At 43.8% G+C, this 20,176-nt stretch overlaps 1 protein-coding gene across 2 annotated transcripts in view; it reads left to right on the top strand.

Moving 5' to 3' along the window:
* Window positions 1-20,176, top strand: part of ptpn12 (protein tyrosine phosphatase non-receptor type 12) — a 43,335-nt gene that overhangs the window by 3,046 nt on the left and 20,113 nt on the right. For both annotated transcript variants that reach the window (XM_086147196.1, XM_086147197.1), the window contains exons 2-10: window positions 12,953-13,061; window positions 14,920-14,996; window positions 15,077-15,172; window positions 16,842-16,880; window positions 17,944-18,015; window positions 18,118-18,177; window positions 18,430-18,572; window positions 19,787-19,853; window positions 19,993-20,070. In XM_086147196.1, coding sequence (XP_086003322.1) covers window positions 12,953-13,061; window positions 14,920-14,996; window positions 15,077-15,172; window positions 16,842-16,880; window positions 17,944-18,015; window positions 18,118-18,177; window positions 18,430-18,572; window positions 19,787-19,853; window positions 19,993-20,070 — 741 coding nt within the window. The remainder of the gene's footprint in view (window positions 1-12,952; window positions 13,062-14,919; window positions 14,997-15,076; window positions 15,173-16,841; window positions 16,881-17,943; window positions 18,016-18,117; window positions 18,178-18,429; window positions 18,573-19,786; window positions 19,854-19,992; window positions 20,071-20,176) is intronic.

Here is a 20,176-nt window from a genome sequence, read left to right on the forward strand (position 1 = left end):
CTGTACATGCAAACACGCTGAATGTCAGTTTTTATGGGATTCGTATAACCCTTCCCTCTGGCTAAACCTACTCTCATCTGGCAACATCATCCTGTGAATGGAGCGTTTCACTTGAATTATTCATCAGACGGTGGCTCCCGGACGAGAAAACTTGTTCTCGTCGAGCACAGTGGGGCAGAGCGCCGGTGCAACCGAATACAGCGAAGACCCATCAGTGGGAGTCAAACTGTAAGCAAGTGCATTCGCCGTTTCTAACGCCGTAGAACCAATTCGGTGTCTTAAGTGAAGCTTTCAATTGCCGGAGTCACAATACCACAAGGGGTGTGCTCCTTTGCACACTGAGTCACCAGAGCACCCTGACATAACACCCACTTTAACTGCCTATTGTTGTTTATATATAGAATGTGTTTTATATGTATAATTACAGTGCTCTGGCAGGGCAAGGAGTCAGAGATTATGTGCCTTGCTCGGTGCTCTTTTCTCAGCTGGTCGGTTGAGAGAAGAACGCTGACAACATTTGCGTGTTAAACAGATGCGGAAATAGTCTCCCTCTAATAATTCGCCGCCACAGATACGTTTTGGGGGCCTCTCAGCTGCAATCTCATTTATTTTCATTGCTTTTAAAGGAAACCGTTGCATTAAAAGTTGACATGGATCACAGTCCTGTGGGGGATGGACGTCTTGACAAATTACCATGAGCAACTTGGCAATTATCACCAATTCAAATTGGTTCAAGGCTAAAATCCAGCAGGGAACAACCTAAGAATACACAAGACAGTGCAAGAAAAAAAAGGAAAAAAATCACAAAAAAAAAACCCATCAAATATTTCCAAAGATAGGCAAAAAAAAGTAAAAAACTGTTTTGATTTATTTATATTATGTACTTTAAACGTGCAAAAATCAGAGTTCTTGTATTTGCAAAGCAGAGTTTGTAAAATCGTTTTTCCAAATCTACCAGTCGATTGTGCGGGCTGGATAAACAGCTTTACCGACGCGAGCAGTCGAAACTTTACGAACGAGATTGTGCGACATTTAGCGAACGACAGAGCGAATTAGCGTTTTCGATGATTTGGCTCGATAACGTCGACTTACTTCAATGGAGTGGCGAAGAACTGGTGAGAAGGGGAAGTACTTGGTAGCCACGGGTCGTGAAGCAGGTTTTCGCAAATAATTGGGGCATCTGCACTGTCGCCGGTTCCACATGACCAAACAACGGCAATCTCACTTGTTTCACAAGGGTGGCTGTCAGCAGGGCCTGTCAGCCCACCACGATTCCAAACCAGCTATTAGTGAGCTTTTGTAAAAAGGGAATTTTTTTCCTGTTACATATTGCCTCTTACAGAGGCCTCGTGATGGACGTGTACACAGAGGAGGATGATAAATCACTTCTGTGACAACAAGAGAAGGATTTAGTTGATAAAAAATGAAATATAATACCCTCATGAAAGGAAGATGTATTGTACCGTGACAAAAGCAGCCCAGGAATAATAATCCGGTCAAAATAAGAAAGTAATATGTTGAGTTGTGGTCTTATGTAAAGGCTGGTGGTGTCATGGAGACACACAAATGAGCCTCACAGGGGAAAATAAGATAGCCCTTGTTTTCATTCGCCATGTTGAAAAAGCAGATCTGACCCGAGCAAAGCTTGGGGCGACGCCGCTTTCAGACCGAACGACTGTCATCCTTCCATCCCGAAGCGATCCTCCCAGGTACACTCCTTAGATCGCTGCTGAGGAACCATCAACTCCCAGCGTCGCAGACAACGTTGTTTTCACGTCCTCTGTGTGAACGGCGGGGCTCTGAAAGGGCCTACGAAGCACGCGCAGTTCAGCTCAAGTTTGCCTTGCTGATCGTGAGCGGAGACATTTCCATTCAAATCTTTTTTTTTTTTTTTTTTTTTTTCATGTTCTTCAGATAGTTTGTGTTATTTGTGCTGTCTTGGTAACAGCACTGCGCCTCAGAGAGGCCAGGTCATCTGGGAACAGGCAGAAAAGATGAGATTTTGTGGTTTTTTTCTCGGATGGAGGATGCTGTCTCCCCCACACATACGCTGTTAATATAATAATAGTGTTTAGGTGACAGTTGTTCACAGAACACAACCAATTGAATTGGTATAGCGTTCTGCTCAAGGCCACTTCCTGGCTCGCTGCTGCTTTTATATGAAAAAAAAAAAATCTCCGAGATACAGCTTGTTTTTGTATGGTCCCTAGAACCGGGCCAATCATGAAAACTCCATTGCATTATGTCCGCATTAGAAATGCCAGTCTTCACTGTTGAAGAATATGAGAAAACACCCCTTGAAGCTGAAATAGTTACAATATTGAATAATTTAAATTGTTTTCACTGGTCTGCTTTGGAGGATGGTTTTAAATGAACAAGACATGAGTTGAAAATTAACAAATAGGCTAAAAGGGAATTTGAAAATCAGTTGCAAGAGGAGCGTAATGACCCATAATTGACTTCTGACTTAGCTAATTTCATTTCAGAAGGAAGGAGGAGTTTTGTTTCTTGTTACATACTCCATATATGATCATGGCTACACACACACACACACACACACACACACACACACACACACACACACACAAAACCACACACACACACAAACACATGCACGCTTGTCTTTGAGATGCTGGCCTCAGCCCAGCAGACTAGACAGGGTTAGGCATTAGGGAATCCTATATGTGTGTGTGTGTGTGTGTGTGTGTGTGTGTGTGTGTGTGTGTGTGTGTGTGTGTGTGTGTTGACCCTCCAACTTTTCCTACAGATTACTCCCAGGCAGAGCATGAAAGAGGACAGAGTAATGTGTGAAAACACACAGTCTGTATCCTGTTTGGCAGACCCTGAAACACTCGCAAGGAGGGCGTGAAAATGAGATGTGACCGCGCCAAAGATGCTGGTGTGTGTATTTGTTTGCCCTCATAGTTCACTGTTTGTATGTCCTAACAATTTCCACGGTTTTCCGGGGGTGTCGCTTGCACGCACAGTTAAAGTACCTGCACGCACAAAGCGCACGATATTGAAGACACGCACACTTCAATAGTCCGTCTTGGTTTGGGGTTCAGATATTAATGAGAATGAAATGTGGTTTTGAACAAATTCAAAAAGTAGCGTTTTCTCCACGCAGCTGTAAATGTGATATTCTATAAGGCAAATGTTGAGCCGTAGTGTGTGATGGTGCATGAACAAACTACTGTGATGCTACTGTAACATCACTTCCAGTTGTCCTCAGTCACAAGTCTACCCCTCCCACACCTCTCACGGCTTAACCTAGAAACCAGCCTTTTGCACCTAAGCCGACTGTTTCTCAGAAGTGAAGTATTTCCGTTCTTCAGTTCCAATTTGTGTGCACGCGCGCGCACGCACGTCTGTTTCGTACACGTAATGAAAGCTTGCAGACCCACTCACAAACCCAAAGGAGTTCATTGACCAGAGGTTTGTAAAGCGCAGCCGCCGAATTAGGAAAAAAGTGTTTTAACCATTATTGTTGTCAAAAGATGAAATAGATAGCGAATGAGTGTGTACACTCTTTATCCATCTCCAGGGTTGGCAGGAATCGTGTGTTTATTTTGGGGAATGAGCCTGTTTCCTGCAGGACTTTCACAATCGGGACTTTTGAGATCAGAAGTGTTTGACCGTGAAACTTTACAGAATTTATTTCCCTAATACACTCGTTGTTTTTATGTTGTGTGTTTGACTTGTGATTTGACATACGCGCACAAGCACACATCAATAAATCTGTTGGAATTATTGTTATGGCCGAGCCCTCCCGCAGATTTACCCGTGGAATGTTTAGTGTTGTCATCAGTTATTCGGGCAGATCGGATAAATTCAGATATGTTGCTTGCCAGATATTTGGTATATTGGAAGCATCTGTGAAGCTCGGCATTCATTTGCCCTAATATGGGTTTTTATTGGCCACCGGCAGTAAAAGCAGGTCTGCAAAGAGAAGTGTAACACAGGGCCCAGTATACACTGTATCTAGTGTATATTAGGCTCTCCCGGTTTCTTTCGCGCCCACTCGGAGGAGTCATTTTAACCATTAATATCCACCCACTTACAAACACAACAGAAGCCATCAATAAATGACCCTTTAAAAACAATCCCTAAATTCCCGCTGTAAATAAACGCGGAATGAATACGAGCCCACAAAAATCCACCGTAAAGTTTGTTCGTGGGACTGGAGTGAAGTGACAGATGTAAGAAATCACGCTGGCAGGTTGAGATTATAGAATCCAGGCTTATGAGCACAAGTTCACTAGTTTGACAGTTTATGGGCTGTGAATATCTGAGTCGGGGAAGTGATTATTGCACACACACATGCACGCACAACGCGCTCCTGTCCCAGATGATTGGGATTATTTGCAGTTTGTCCACATCTGCTTCCTGCAGCAGGCACACACTAAGAGAGGAAAATTACTGTCAGGCACACAAAGACTCTTGCAAAGACTGGCAGAGGAGACTTTTTGAATTGAAATTCAAACATGTCTCGCCTGCCCAGGTGTACGTTTGTGCTGCCCGCCGACACCTCGTTCTGGGTTTGCGCAGGAACGGGGCGTTTGCAGGTTTTCAAGAAGCAAATGATACCGAAGAAAGCGCAGAGGGCCCGCTGTGCAAATGATGTCATTCTTATCTTCGCAGGGAAAATCACATGGCAGTCAGCTGCAGAACAGCAGGGCTAAAAGTGGCGGGGGCTCGTTTCATTCAAGGGCGCTTCCGAGCTCGAATTAAGTTCCGTCAAATGAATTCATTTTCGGCGTGAGACGTGTTCGGTGTTTGATGTTGCTTTTTTTTTTTTTCCTTATCCTTTCTCAGACTTATACTACAGGTCCAGCTCTTCTCACTTCGAATGAACATGGGTTAAAATGAAAAATTATGGCTGTGTATGCTATGGTTGTGTAACAGGAACTTGGAAATGCAACGGACCGTTACAGTGAATATACGGATGTTTTTTAATGTTGAATGGATGCGGCGACCTATGCCGCGAGAGCAAGAATGATAGAAGTCGCATTTGGGTTTAATTTATTGCTGTCAACAGCAGCGATTGTGGCTATTAACGAACATGCAAAAATATTTGACATAAGGTCAAGTTGATTTGAGGTCTGATGTGCTTCGCTGTTATGAGAACGATATTAAAATACTGCTAATGTCTTTTTAAAGTGCTCTTAAAAGGCATTGGGGCTGATCCCACGCAGCAGGCAGGAGATAACCTAAGGTGGAAACATCTGCTAATTTTTCTTTTTTCTTTGTCTCAACATTTTTTCCTCATGATCCTATTGTAATCTGAATTTTAAAGCCTCACGTGTATAGACTCGTTTCTCACGCTGTTGACGCCGGTGTGATGCACCCAGAACCGACTGGTTCCAGGGCATCCAGAACTTGGGATATTCCCGTGGTCCGTTTGCCGTTTTTCTTGGACAGAAATTGTGAATTTGCGGGTTTGCATTCTTCGAATCCTTGGATTTTTGTGCCACCATGTTGACGCCGTGAACTGCTGCATACGTGACTTGCATAACAGGACGAGCTGGAGGGATTCTGTCGGTGACTGAAAGCTAAAGAAGAAGCCTGACGCCTCATCGAAAAGCACATCATCGTGCGTGAGAGAGTATGGGAGTGTGTGTGAGACCGACTGAGTGCCCGCTCATGGTATCAGTGCTCCACTGACCTAAATTGGCTAGTGGCTGTACAGGCAAAATGACTTTGCAAATCTCAGCTGCGCATATCATCTTTACTGCAGTCATGCTCGCAAAGGCTTTGTCCGACTGTAATCGTGAAGTGATCGATTTGGTCTATTTGCAGATCAATGGTTGTTCTCGCCGCCTGACGATGGTGAGAAGATCTGCGTTTCTTGCATGAAACTAGACTCTCAATTTGTCACATAGACCTGAGGTCATACTTGGGTTTTCATTAAAGTTCTTCAATTAAAAGTTCTTCACAAACCGTTTATCTTCTTACTTAGTAGAAAACAGTGAGGTGATGTACATCAAGCATTGCTAATTGTACGCCGTGTTTGCAATTTCTTCTTTAAAGACTTCCTGCTTTCAATAGACAAATGTTTTAAATATATATTTTTAAGATAGAAATGTATATTGCACAGTTTGTGAACATGCGTGTTACTTAGCTTTATAACTTGGGTCTCAAGGGGTTTCAGATGTTTCTACATGTGGTCATTAAGTGGACATGAGTATTGACTCTTGTGTTTTGTATTTCATATCGTTCCAACATTGTTGGCATTGGGTCAGAAAAGTAAAATTATGATGTGAAGTGTGTGTACAGAGAGGAGGTAAATACGTGAGAAAAGGACCATTCTCAAACAGGAAAATTTAAATTTTTCGATACTCAAACATATATATGTGCTTATTGTTTTAAAAAATAGCATCGGAAAATATTTCTTTGAAGTAATTTACAGTAGTTGTAACTGGTTTCTACTCTAAGCTAAGTTCAGCCAAAAGTCAGATCCACCTCAATTCATTCATTTTATTCATGTAGTCATTAGAGTGAGTTTGAGAGCCCCAAACAACAAGCGCAGTCATATATCTCGCTCAAGTTGTGAACTTTATGTTAGTGACGTAAATGTCATATTGTGTGAAAGAGACTGATCGGGTTTGCTGAATGGACTCAGGCGCAGAAGCAGAGCCACAAAGATGCTTTTTAGCCCTTCTGTTGCGCCGCGTCTTTGCCCTGCATGCTCGCAATGCTAGCGATGGGATTTTTTTTTTTTTTCTTGGAGCATTGTAGTGGGTGACCTATTTTAGTGTGTGTGTGTGTGTGTGTGTGTGTATGCGTGTGTGTGTGTGTCTACGTCTGCAAGGAAGGTGACCGTCAGTACTGCTTCTCCGCCTCAAGCGTTGACACCCCCACTTCCTGGCCACACACACTCACACAAACCCCAGTTTTTTTCCCACCGCATGTGCAGGAAGAGCATATTTTCTGCCAATCAGTGACTACTGCTGAGTTCAAGGGAGTGTGTGTGTGTGTCTGTGTGTGTGTGTGAATTATTCAGTGTGCCATGGAAGTACAGTGATGGTAACTTATTCAGCCAGGAGACAGAAAGTGGGTTAGATCCTCTCTCAAGTCCTCATTCTACATACCTTGGTTTTTGCCACAGATTCCCTCCTCTCTTGTCTCTGCCATGTATGAGTGTGTGTGTTTGTGTGTCTTTTCGAAATCTATTTATTTTTTTCCCCCCCTCTTCTTCCTTTCATTTCTAAACTTTGCTCCTATCTGCCCTGTAACTTCCGTGGCATATAGTCATTGTGAGGAGTGTGTCCATGATAACATGTGACTCACCCTGAAGGGGGCCTGTCTTGGTGGTATTGGGATTTGGGGGGCAACGCCCTGTGTGTGTGTGTGTGTGTGTGTGTGTGTGTGTGTGTGTGTGCGCGTTTGAGTGGAAGTCAAGCATTCACAGGAAGCTGGCTGGCATACATTCTGTTCTGACTGAGCGTGATAGACAATATGTTTCGCAGACTCCTGCAGAAATAGAAACTGATTGAATGTCTAACAAACTTATTGTTCGTAGCTCTGGAGCGCCAATAAACAGATGGGGTCCATTGTAACGCTACAATAGATGACCGACAGCGTATGAAAAAGAAGCCACGTGACGTGTACAAATTGCTGTAATTTATTTACGGATATCCAAATTGGAGTAAAGAAAACATTGCTAGTAATGCGATTTGGGTCGATCCTGTGTTAACCACATGTGAAATGCATTGGCGGTGGTTCTCGCCTGCTTGATAGCAGCATTTCTAAGAGCTCTATGACTACACCTGTAGTCAGAACTGTGTGTATTTCACTTTACACTTAAACTTGTAATTTTATTATTGCATAATAACTTGAGTATTTACTTGATTGATTTTAAGATTGTTTTAAAATTTTGAAATGGTGAGCAGTTGCTATTTTTCTATTCCAGAAAAGCACCAGTGCTGGTGGACAATGTGTGTGAGCAGTTGTTTTGTATCAGCATTTTTTTGTTTTTTAATCTGACGTCCGCTTTACAAATTTGAGGAGTACTTTGGTTTTCTGGGAATGACATCATTACCTTGGTCTCCTAGAAATGTATCACAAATTACAACTCAAGTTTCACAGAAGCTGAAAAGAAACCGTATTTCTAGGAATTTCCTTCATCCGGCATTATCAAAATATTAGGTGTTGCTTTGTATTTTCTCCTCGCTGTCCTGCGGGGCCGGACAAAAGCTGGCGTTGAGTATCGATTTCTGAATTTTTTTTTTTTTAACAGAAGTCTATCACTCAGCACACTTTTGCCCTCGCTCTGAGCAAGGCTCTGTATTTCCTCGTGTTTTTGCCAGATCTTTATTTATTTAGTCGTAGGTGTTGAATATAAATATAAAATTCTGCTGTCAGTCCCTCCATTACTGTTGGTATAGTAGTTATTTTTGACCAGATTATAATGTCTTCAAGTGATTGTATTTGAAGGAAAAAGCAACACCCAAATAGCAGAAGCTTTATTGAAGCATGTTTTCCATCCAGTCGCCAAAGCGTGACTGCCATTGTTTTCGATGCATCTTCACGTTATTTATTGTAGCCGTAAGATCACGTATCCACCGGGTTACCTCTGCTTTCCTGTCCAAACAATTTACTTTCTTTTTCTGCTTTTGTCCATCTCTTCCTGCCACCCCAGAGCCTCCTCGTCACATGACACACACATCGATATAAATCTCAGACCTTGGTCAAACAAACTGCCCGAAAGGAACGCGGCGCTGGATCGGCGATCCAAACGAGGATATTTACTGTCCTCCGCCGCCGTGTCTCGAGCATCCCCTCGCCAATTCGAAACAGAAGCTACCCTGGCGTGAAATGACCGCCTGTAAGAAGCGCGTGAACAAACGACGGAGCGACGAAACGAGAGAGAACCCATTAGCTTAGTAACCAAGACCCTGTTAAAAGCCTTGGCTGGCTCTTCCTTTTTCCTTCCCTCTGATTTTCTGCCCTCCCTCCTTGGACACCTCCCCATTTACAGTTCCTCTCTTCCCTTCCAAATTCTCTCTTTTACTCCTTGTTTATCAAGAATGCCCACATTCTCCCTTCCTCCAGACCCCGTCCTTTCCTTTTCCCCTCTGCTTTCACCATCGCTCCTGTGTTAGTTGGTGCAGAAAGCTAAGGGGTCTATTCCCCCGCTTTGCTTCTTTTATATCCTCCAGGCTTCCTTTATTATTGGTTGGAATACACGCATTTTGTGCGTGCGTGCCTGTGTGTGTGTGTGTGTGTGCGTGTGTGTGTGTGTGTTTTACGTAACAGGAAGTAAGAGTAATTAGAAACAGGGTCTGTCTGCGGGACGCTGGAAAATACTGAGAAAAAGGGGGAGATAGACAGTAGCTGGGCCTTTTTTGTAAACGTTTATCAAATTATAAAAACCAAATTCAATTTGGCTCATATTCATGCGGGAGTTGTGTTTTTATCATTATTTATCAAATTTTGTGAGACATGGCAGGAGATGGTTTGGCTTGTAGCAGATTTCACTATTTTAATTGCTTTAAATTCTCCCGAGCAAACCGGATATGTCATACATTTTCCCATAAGTACACTCAAACCTGCCTATGATCCTATGACATTGAAAGAAAGAAAGACAAAAAAATCTTTTGACAAATGTAACCCAATTGAAGAATAAATCTTCGTCAGCGAATACTCCTTACTGACGGTTGATTCATGTAGTCACAAATAAGATGGCAGGATGTGCGATGTAAGAGGCGTCACCCGGGGGGTACGAAGCCATGGAGAATTTCCCCTCGTCTCTGCGGCTCCCCGCCAGCTTTACGCAGCTTTACAGTAACTTTCTGCTCACCTTGGAGCTTCTGGGCCGCTCTGGAACCGTTGCCACTCACGTGGTGTGTGATTTTTGGCCCAACAGAGCGGGCAGCTGTTTTGAGACCCTGTACGCTACCTGCTCGGCAGCACCGGGCTAACAGACGCTAGATGGCCGCACATAACGGAACATTTAGCGGCTAACATGCCGGATATTTCCCCCCGCGTGCTGCTAACAGAGACTAATTGTCAGCCCTGCATTTTTCAAGTGGCTCAATTACTAATCCAAACAAATTCAAATGTTCCTCCGTAGCTGCTGGATGTAAATAAACACGTCGAGCTCCACACGGACGACGCGAGGTTTAACAATGCAGCTACTGCTTACATTTTTTTTTTTTTCTCCCCGCAACCAGGGGTGGATTAATGTTTGTTCTTTTGTCACCGCCACTCCGTTTACGCGACTCGCATTTTAATCCTCATCGCAACGAGGGAATAATTCCACGCATGAACATGTTTTTGTAAGAATGTGGGTTTTAAGGAACGATAAGTCACTATCGCCCCAGACTGCCTTTTATGCATACGGCGTTTTTCTCCGTCTCCCTCCTGGGCTCTGGCCCAGCACAGAAGCCGATTCCTGTTGGAAATATAATTCACACGAGGCCGGCGGAGCTTTCATGCTATTACCACACATATAAATGAAGACACACAGCTGTGCTGCCGCCCACAGCTACTCGACGGACATCCTTTTCATTCAGACGCCTTCGCTGCCGCTCACGCCAGTTACTCGCTGTTGTCCACATGCGCGTCGGCAACGGGCTCTGCGTTTTTCGTCCAGCGATCGACGGACGGATCCCGCAAGTTTGCGAAACAGCTGGAACTTTTAAGAAACAAGAACAGGCAGGAAGTAGAAGCTCTGGTGGGAGGCGGATTCCTGAGTTTAGGAGAATACATCTTGAAGAGTTATTGCTTTTGGATGAAAATGCATTTAGGCAAAATGATATACAGAGGGGTGAGAGGAGGCAGTGTGTGGTTGCGGATGAGGAGCAAGTATTCGTACTCTCTCGGTGCTGTAGTTATGAAAAAGGATTATCTGTAATACCGAGGGGCCGTTTGTAATGTACATGTCTGCTGTATCACAGAAGTGATGTCAAGACAAGACGGAAAAGCACGAGAGACCGGGAGGAAAGTTCTAGCAGAGTCCCGGGCGCTTAAGAAGTCAACTCCATATCCATCTCGTAGTCGCAGGATGGAAACCTACAGTCGGCTCCGAAAACAAAGGAGGTGGGACTATTTTTCACACGAGCCTAGGAGCCCCAACGCCCACGCCGACTTTCTCAGACAACTCTGAGAGAAAGTGAGAAAGCAGTAGTGAGAGAGAGATGGTGGACCGGTGCCTAATTTCCTTGCTGTCTCATAAAGCCGGAGGAAAGTGAATGAACTCTGTGAATACAAAAAAGGGCAATGTGATGTTTGAGTTCTTGAGCTGCGAAATGTCTTGCTGTTCTTTACGCTGTATATTTTTTAATTGTGTATTATCAAAAATAGTTTGTGTTCTGTGTATAAATGTGCCATTTGGAGCAGATCTGCACAATGAATGCTTCCTATCTTACACCTCAGCCCATTACTGGCCAGGATTTGATCAGTATATCACCCAGAATCTTTGTGTGAGCGTTGAATATGGACACATTCCAGAGTTGTGATAACCTGTATGTTTTGATACAGTGCTGCTGGACCACACTGGGATGCATTTCACATGTTCCAGATTTCTCCGCTCTTTGGATATTAGATTTTGATCGATGAGCCGTACACGAGAGGGAGGCTGGGGTCTGTCTGTGCGTCTGTCAAACCTCCCCGTGCTAATAAATCTTGTCTGCCTGTAAATGGTCATATTAGGCAACACTAATATTTCAACACCGCTCTAATGACATTCTCCTTTGTGCCGAATCTCTCCAGCCTTGGTTATTATAACCCTCTCATTTTGGCCGCATTGCACGGCCCCGCTTGAAGGTTCGGTCCGACAGATGAGAGGCTAATTCTGCTCTTCCTTTTTGTCAGAGTCTTCATCAGTGTCAGCTGCTATTAGTCATGGCTACCCTTCATTTCCCATATGAGTGTGTGTGCGTGTGTGTGTGTGTGTGTGTGTGTGTGTGTGTGTGTGTGTGTGAGTGAGTGAGCAGCGCGCTGTGTGATTTTTAGCCAGTGAGGGTGGAGGATTTCATGGCTAGTGCATCTCTCTCTGCGTTGGAGTTGGTACGTGACTGAACTGATGACCCGCTGTAACTTGTTTATGATGGCACGCAGACTGAGGATGCTCCCAGTGAATAGTGAAATAGCTTCTCTGTAACTCGATCAAATGAATAATAATTTTCTTGGCAGCGGCCCCGAGGATGTGGAGTTTGATCGTCCGCACTTTTATCACCTCCCACTCAAACCCTGGCATATTTCTGGCGATGTGACGCTCGGACAGAGAGTGGCTTGGGTTTGACCTGTAACGCAGGTTGACCCCACGGTGCACATTCCACCTCTGCAGTTCACGCTAGTCTAAAAACGTCAAACCGCTTTAGAGCGATGAGTTGGAAGTGAAATGAGCGGTTTCGGTTCCGGGGACCGCACAGGGGATGTATGGTGCGCTCTAGCTTTTGTTTTTAATTCATTTGTGTGAACATACTCACACACGCCGCAGACAACCAACCACTCGAGGATAACATTTTTGTATTCGTGCCCGATTCCCGTCCCTTTCCAAACAGATCTATTGTGTCCCCTGCGACTTTCTGTCTTAGCATGTCTCGTGTACATGAAGCTGGAATCACAGTCATTGTGCGCTTTGTGTTTTCATGGACTTTCTGGTTCTATATCTTAGATGTCCTTAGCAGCGGCAAGCTAGCTCAACCCCCATTCAGTCCTGCCTCGCTGTCATACAAACACAAAAAAGAACTTGAAAGCAACGTTGCTTAGTTCAGATGTGGGCCCAGAGGTCAGGAGAGAAGCGACGTGTCCTTCAGCTCAGTGTCTCGTACAGGAACGTCTCACCTTCAGTTGAACATGCTGCCGCTTCGCCTCTGCAGCAGGACTCCTTCAAAGCGAAGTTGAATTTTTTGCGCAGGTTGCTGATTTTCTGTTTAAATTGCAAGAATGCACGGAGGCGAATCGATACTGAATTTCTTTCTTCCTCTTTTCTTTTCTATTTCAGCGTTTACGGAGATTATCAACAAAATACCGGACAGAGAAGATCTACCCCACCAGCGTAGGAGAGCAGGAGGAGAACGTCAAGAAGAACAGATATAAAGATATTCTTCCATGTAAGAGCCACAAGGGTTTTAATATCACACTGGTGTCACGGCGAGAGAACCTGAGGACCCAGATATGTTCCACGCTTGATCTCTGATAACCTACACCCTTGCCACGAGAAGACAACGCCTCCAAGACACCAGCGATTTCTCCGATCCACCACGCAGATGGAAAACCGATGACGCGCACAGCTTTCGTGAAACACATGAAAATCCAGCTCAATTTATTTCCCCTTTTAACCTCCCAAGTTGTATTTTATTATCACCAGCAAATTCCATATCATGAATACATGCACTTTGTGAAAAAGATGTAAATGCACCATTTAGATTTCGCCATCTGAATGCGATCCCAAAACCGTATGAAACAAATTATGCTAGAGCTTCTATGTAGGTTTTCAAGGACGTCACCGAAAATGAAGAGATAAAAAGAAAAGTTGAGTTGTCATCTTGCACCGGTTGTGAGCGGCCCTCCATTGCGATCGACTGGTGGCGGCGGCGGTAATCCTGGCGGGTCGTCGAATTTCTCATCCTCAGGTTACTTTTCCCTCAGCTGCGTGCACATTGCCGCTTTCTGCGCGCATGAATATAAGGAAAGCGGGGCAGAATTGAGCACAGATGGTTTTAAAATGATTACTTCACCATATCAGCGGCAATAATGATAACCATGCTGCTGCTGATAATGTATGTGAATTTTACAGTCTGTAAACAGCCCGAGAACACAAGGTGCTGCGTCGCACCCACTCTGTAAAACTCCTCAGTGGATCCCCGCTGCATTTAAAACCGTCGGGCAAACTGATTAGTAATTTAGGACTTAAAACGTGCGCTACGTTAACAAGGCTCAGCAGACACATGCTGCCCGAGCAGGAGGAACATCTCCATGTACCCTGAAAAAGTATTTATTCATTCACAAATGGCTTAAACGCTGCACTCTCAGCTGTAGCTAAGTGCAGGAGTCATCTCTGCTCACCAGCCTCATTGAGACACACACACACACACACACACACACACACACACAGACAAGCACACACTTTCTTTCTCTGCAGACATGAGCTATCCTCAGTCAGCCCAAGACTTAACATCACTTCCTCAAAACATGGCATGCCAGGATATCATTGGAAAGGATGTTTTTTTCTGTCCCTCCTGGAAGTGTTGCTTAGATTAGATGAATCCGTGACAGGGTGTCAGGTGGTGGTTTCTACACTTCATCAAGAAGCCTGGAGTTGTCTGTCCACTGTAACTGCCTGGCACTTGTTCTTCTTTCTAATTTCAAAAGTGCATGAAGGCAGTTCATCTTCAAGCTCTGCTCTTTCAAAATAATAGATCAGATCTGTTGTTCCCATTGAAACCTACTTGTTTTACTCAATATTCCTAAAACCGTCGCCATAAATGCTCCGTCTGTGTAACAACAGAAAGGAACGCTCTATTAGATGCAAACTGATAGAGGTTGACAGAAAGAGGTTAAACATCTGAAATGTCTGTTAGTGTAGGTCTTCTAATATCTGAGCTTGTATTTGTGCAGTGTTCACTGTACTTACTGACCTCAGGGAAGCTTCTCTGACCCAACATCTGGCCCATTTATATTGTTCCTTTATCCTCCTTTTTCTCCATCCAACCAGCCGTTCATCACTAAGGCTTTTAGTGAATGAGCTGCTGATAAGGCAAAGCAAGAACAGGTTCATCCGTGGCAGATGTGCGTGCCCACACACACACACACACACACACACACACACACACACATGCACGTACATACAAGAAAAAGGATATTGTTGTCTGTCCATTAACCTCCTTTACACTCCATTTCCCTCTTGATGTCCTCTGTGGACTCCCCCTATTTTTCCTCGATTTTTAAAAACCCTGTTTCCCTCCCCAGTTGACCACAGTAGGGTGAAGGTGACGTTAAAAACGACCAATCAGGACTCGGATTACATCAATGCCAACTTCATCAAGGTGAGAGGCTGGGTTTGACTGTTTTCTCTTGTTTCCAACGCGGTGAGTGCACCACAGTGACATCCTATGTGTTTGCACAGGGCATGGATGGCTCAGAGGCCTACATTGCAACTCAGGGCCCGCTGCCAAACACTGTCATAGACTTCTGGAGGATGAACTGGGAGTATAACGTCGCTGTGAGTATGGCAGCTAATGTATATTTAGGGAAATAAATGAGCGCGTCCGCCTCACAGCGAGGAGGTCGCTGGCTCCCTTTGGGGTTTGCATGTTCTTCCCATGTCTGCATGGGTTTTCTCCGCGTTTCCCACCGTCCAAGACCGTGCAGGGGTTGCATTGGAGACCCCAAATTGAACGAGAGAGTGAACGGTTTGTCTTCATATGTGATCTGTGATTGACAGGCAGGCCGATGACAGCTGGGATAGGCATCCCCTGGATACAGAATGAATGAATGAATGAATGGTCCAGGCAGTAGGCATCGCTGGTTATTGCTCATTCTGTTTATTTCATTCATAGTTTGGTTAGTCGGTGAATATCAAGTAGTATTTGATGAAAAAGTACAGCCGGCGTTTCCTAAACCCCAGTTATCAGTGTATCTGCTCAAAGGTATTTATGATTTGATTAGACTATATTCACATTTGAGAGGCTGCAATGAGACGTTTGAGACGTGTCTTTTAAAAATAGCTGAAATCCATGTTGGGAATAGTTCAACGCCGCTCTGTTAAATCATCCCTGCTCCGCTTTATCCCAAACGGGATACCATTTCCCCGATTGATTACTGACTTGGATTTTTCCAAAAACATCGTCTTTTGCATTATTGACGACAGGTCATTCGTTTACTCTGAGCTTCTCTAACGTCCCCTCAGTCCGTTCGGAAACAAACGACATGCACCGCCGGCGTCTCAGCCGTGATGTAAAGCATCGCCTCTCAGGGCGACTTGCGGAGACTGAGATATAACTTGGAAACTTGGATATAAGTTTTAAAATCCTCCTGTCATTTTGATAGCGAAACTTATAGCCTTTGGCGTGTGCTGCCTGATGGGAAACATACAGGTCAAGATAGTTTAGTGAGGCCAATGACCAATCCAATAGATGGAATACATTGGATGAATATTTAAAAAAAAATGTATATATAGCTATGCTGTCAATTTTATTGAATTAAAGTGCATTTAGAAAACTTTATTGCCACAGATTACTACTTAGCACAGATTCTAAGGAGAGAACCCACCACCCCCTATTATTCTTATTTTACTGAATTGTTCATTCATGCCCTCTGGTTGAATTCAGGTAGTGATTCGGCATTGCAGCACAGTTTCCGTGTCTTTATCCTTTGTGTGTATATGCGTCCGCATTATTTGGTGTGTCTGAATGCTGATGGAAAAAAAAAAAAAAAAAAAAAAGATAAATCGGTCCATGAATCATGCCGATGGGAATATACGCTCCCCGGGTGGTTAATAATTTAAAAAAGGGAAATGGTAATCACAAAAATAATTGAAATAAATATTTAATATAGTTGTCAGAAATGAAGCGGCAGATGGGGAGTGCTTATGCTTGAAGCAGATGGACAGATATGGGACAGCGAGAGGGAGGGAGGGAGCTGTGTGAAAATCTCCGGAACGCTGACGTGATAATTACTCCTGTAGGATGAAAGAGAATTATGGGAGATAGAAATACGACAGTGAAATGTACGATCAAAAAGTCAGCTCCGTCCCGTTCCCCGCACGCAGCCTCGAGCCGGGCTCGGGTAAATAGTGTTCGTGGAACGGGTCGGAACATTTTTGGAAATGTGACTTAAAGTTGTGAGAGTCTAAATGTTGATATTCGTCCTTCCTGTTTGTGTCTCTGCAGGTTATTGTAATGGCTTGTCGAGAATTTGAGATGGGAAGGGTAAGCTTGGATATTAAATCTCTGTGTACAAATGTGTTTTTTGGCCTGTTTGGAGGCACTTTTGTGTTTCTTCCACTACTGCGTCATTATTTTATTTATTTATTTATTTTTTTACAGTTAATTTTTCCGTTTGTATCCCGGTGCCCGCAAAAAACCCGTTTGTCAAGTGATTGGTAAAACATTTGACTGTTTTCTTCTTGAAACTGGAGTTTTTCATACATTTCAAAGATACCGACTATTTTAATACCTGTTGCTAAAACTCCTAGCCAAAGGTCGGAGTTCATTTGCTGTTAAGGCCATGCAGTGTATGGACATATTATCAATTATTATCTCATTGATAGGGACATTTTATAATCAAGAATCGTGCTTAAATATATGTGTCATCCGTACCCACATATCCCATCTGTGTCTATTAGTTGACATTTTCTTTTTACCGTGGATAATTACTTTCCTGAAAATCAACACGCAAAAAAAGAATTCCGAAAAATTAAAACATTAGCGTCAGTTGGAAAACAACCAAAACAAACACAAATCTAATTCACAAGCTGAGATAATTACCGGCAAAAAGAGATTAATTTTCACTTCTTAATTAATTCACATTAGCACAACGCCAACAGACACATCCCGATAGATATTTGCAATTAATTATATCAGCATTTGAGGCCAAAAATCAGCTGTTAATATAATAAATCAGTGTGAATCGCAAACATACCAGAATGTGACAAGATTGATATTTTGCAACAGAGAAGTAAAACCTTTGAAGTGTGATTGCTTCACGCTTATTTCGACTTCGTATTTGAGCGCTATCCATTATTCCCTGTATTCCCCGAGGCCTTTCTGCAAACCATCAAACGCCGAAAACCTTCGTTAGTTCGTCTTGTCTTCACAAATATGTGACTGGTTTCAGAAAAAGGGTTTTCCTCGTGTGCTTGTGCGTCGTATATTTCGTGCGTCCCACATGTTGCAGCATTTACTCCAAGCCATAAAGCGTGTGCACAGGAAGCTTCGCTCCGTCTGGTATTCTGTTTGCAGCCGACGCTAACCCCCGTGCTCCTCTGCCTAGAAAAAGTGTGAGCGGTATTTCCCGCTGGTGAAAGACGAGCCCATGAGTTTTGGCCCTTTCAGTATATCCTTTGTAAGTAGATCGCTCTCAAACATCACGGCTGTCTTCTGGAAATCCCTCGTGTTTTCTCCAGATGATCACGCCGGTGAAATTTTTTTGTCACTCTTGTTGCAGGAATCCGAGCAGACCAGAACAGACTACTTCATAAGGACTCTTGTGGTGGAGAACGAGAATGTGAGTCCCGTCTCCTTCAGGTTTCACGAGGCCAGCAAGTTGTTTTTTTTCCCCCCGTGTTCCCCCGTTGCGTCGGTGGGAGAATTTTTCCATTGATTTTTAATCCCATCATCCGCGTATAATTACTCCACAAGTTGATAAACCAGGATTATTCCCAACAGAGTAGCACTCAATTTGACGGTACTCTTTGCTGGAGGATATCTCTGACCATCCGCTGACCCCGCAGACGCTCCCCTGTTCTCCCTCCTGCAGGAGAAGCGGAGGATAACGCAGTTCCATTACATCAACTGGCCCGATCACGACGTCCCATCGTCGTTTGACTCCATACTGGATATGATAGGACTCATGAGAGAGTACCAGGAGAATGACGACGTCCCTATATGCGTGCATTGCAGGTAAATCCAAACGTAACATGCACACACACACACACATATGTAGCCCGCTGAGGCTGACAGGAAATGTTGTTTTTGAAACTTAAGGCCAAATCACTTTTCTTGCCCAAAAGCCAATCTCAGGTCAAGCCTCACTTTTCGGGTCATTGCTGATTTTTTTTTTCTATTTTCCTTTCGTATCTGGTAACATATAACTAAATATCATTTCATATTATGTTCCGTGGAGTTAAAGAAAAATGCTATTCGCTGGCAGTTTAAGTCAAATTGAATTCTCATCTGCCTTATTGCTGCGGACCAGTAAACCTTTGCTCTCACAATTTGTCTTGATGTATTTTTACATGACAACCGAGTGCAGCTCCGGTGCTTTGTTAGATCCCTAATGATTTACAGGGCTATAACCACGACAACAGGTGGCCAGCATGTGTCGGCGTTTGGAAATCAACTCTCACCAAGGCAGAGATGTGTCATATCGTTTGATCTTGACGTAGAAAAAAAAACGGAGGCTAGAATTCACGTTTAGATCTGGACTTGTTACTGCAGATGAGTTACGTGTCGGCGTGTGAAGAAGCCCAGTTTGCTTTGTGCTCCCAGAGTTTGTGCATCTCGAACAAGTCTAAAGCCTGTGTTACGTACAGTATACAAACAACACAACATCATCGTGTGTGTGTGTGTGTGTGTGTGTGTGTGTGTGTGTAATAAGCGGTAATGAGCAGCCCAAGGACATTTACTGGTTCCACTTAGCAGGACTTAAAGCCCTCTTTCTGTTTTTCCATGTGCAGAGCTTAGTGTGTGTTTCTGTAAAGATGCTTTGTGTGGTTTGATCTGCTGTGTGTGTGTGTGTGTGTGTGTGTGTGTGTGTGTGTGTGTCAAATGTGATGTCACAAAATCTCAGCTTCTGTGTATCTCCTGTCTCCATCCTGTCTGGGAGTACAGCCATTCTGAATGTACGTGACTTAATTATTTACATTTCCTACACAAGTTAAACAAGTTACCTTCTCATTTCTTTTATTAAACTGCTTTTCAGCTCATTTTTCATTAATTTCCCATCAATTCTCTGCAATTCTTCTTAGTTTCTCACCTCTTTCATTGCAGACCAGCCGGGCGGTATAGATGACGTGATCTTGCAGCCCACTGTTCGACCTAACAATGCAAACGGTTTTATTTTTAATCACAATACGTTGCGGTGTTGGTTCACACGCTTTCCTGTGACTGTTCAGTGCAGGCTGTGGGAGAACGGGGGCGATCTGTGCAATCGACTATACATGGAACCTCCTCAAAGCTGGGGTACGTGAACACACACTCCTCCTCATGCTTCAAACACACTTGGACCTGCGCGCACACACACACAGACGCGCAGGCCCGATCATATTAAAGCAAAGATTTAAGTAAGAATCAGCGTTTTCCTTGTCTTGTGCTGATAAAGAGAATACCAGAGGACTTCAATGTTTTCCGGTTGATCCAAGTGATGAGGACGCAGCGACACTCTGCTGTTCAGACCAAGGTTTGCTGCTACAGTTTCCTTTTACACACACATTTGTGCACCAATCTACAGTAAATCTTAACTTTACTTCCTAGCTTGTTACAAACATGGCAAGTTTTGTTCATTT

Source organism: Fistularia commersonii, chromosome 5 (assembly GCF_037954325.1).
Source record: "Fistularia commersonii isolate RoL2024-O1a breed Wild chromosome 5, RoL_Fcom_v1.0, whole genome shotgun sequence".
NCBI classification, from domain to species: Eukaryota; Metazoa; Chordata; class Actinopteri; order Syngnathiformes; family Fistulariidae; genus Fistularia; species Fistularia commersonii.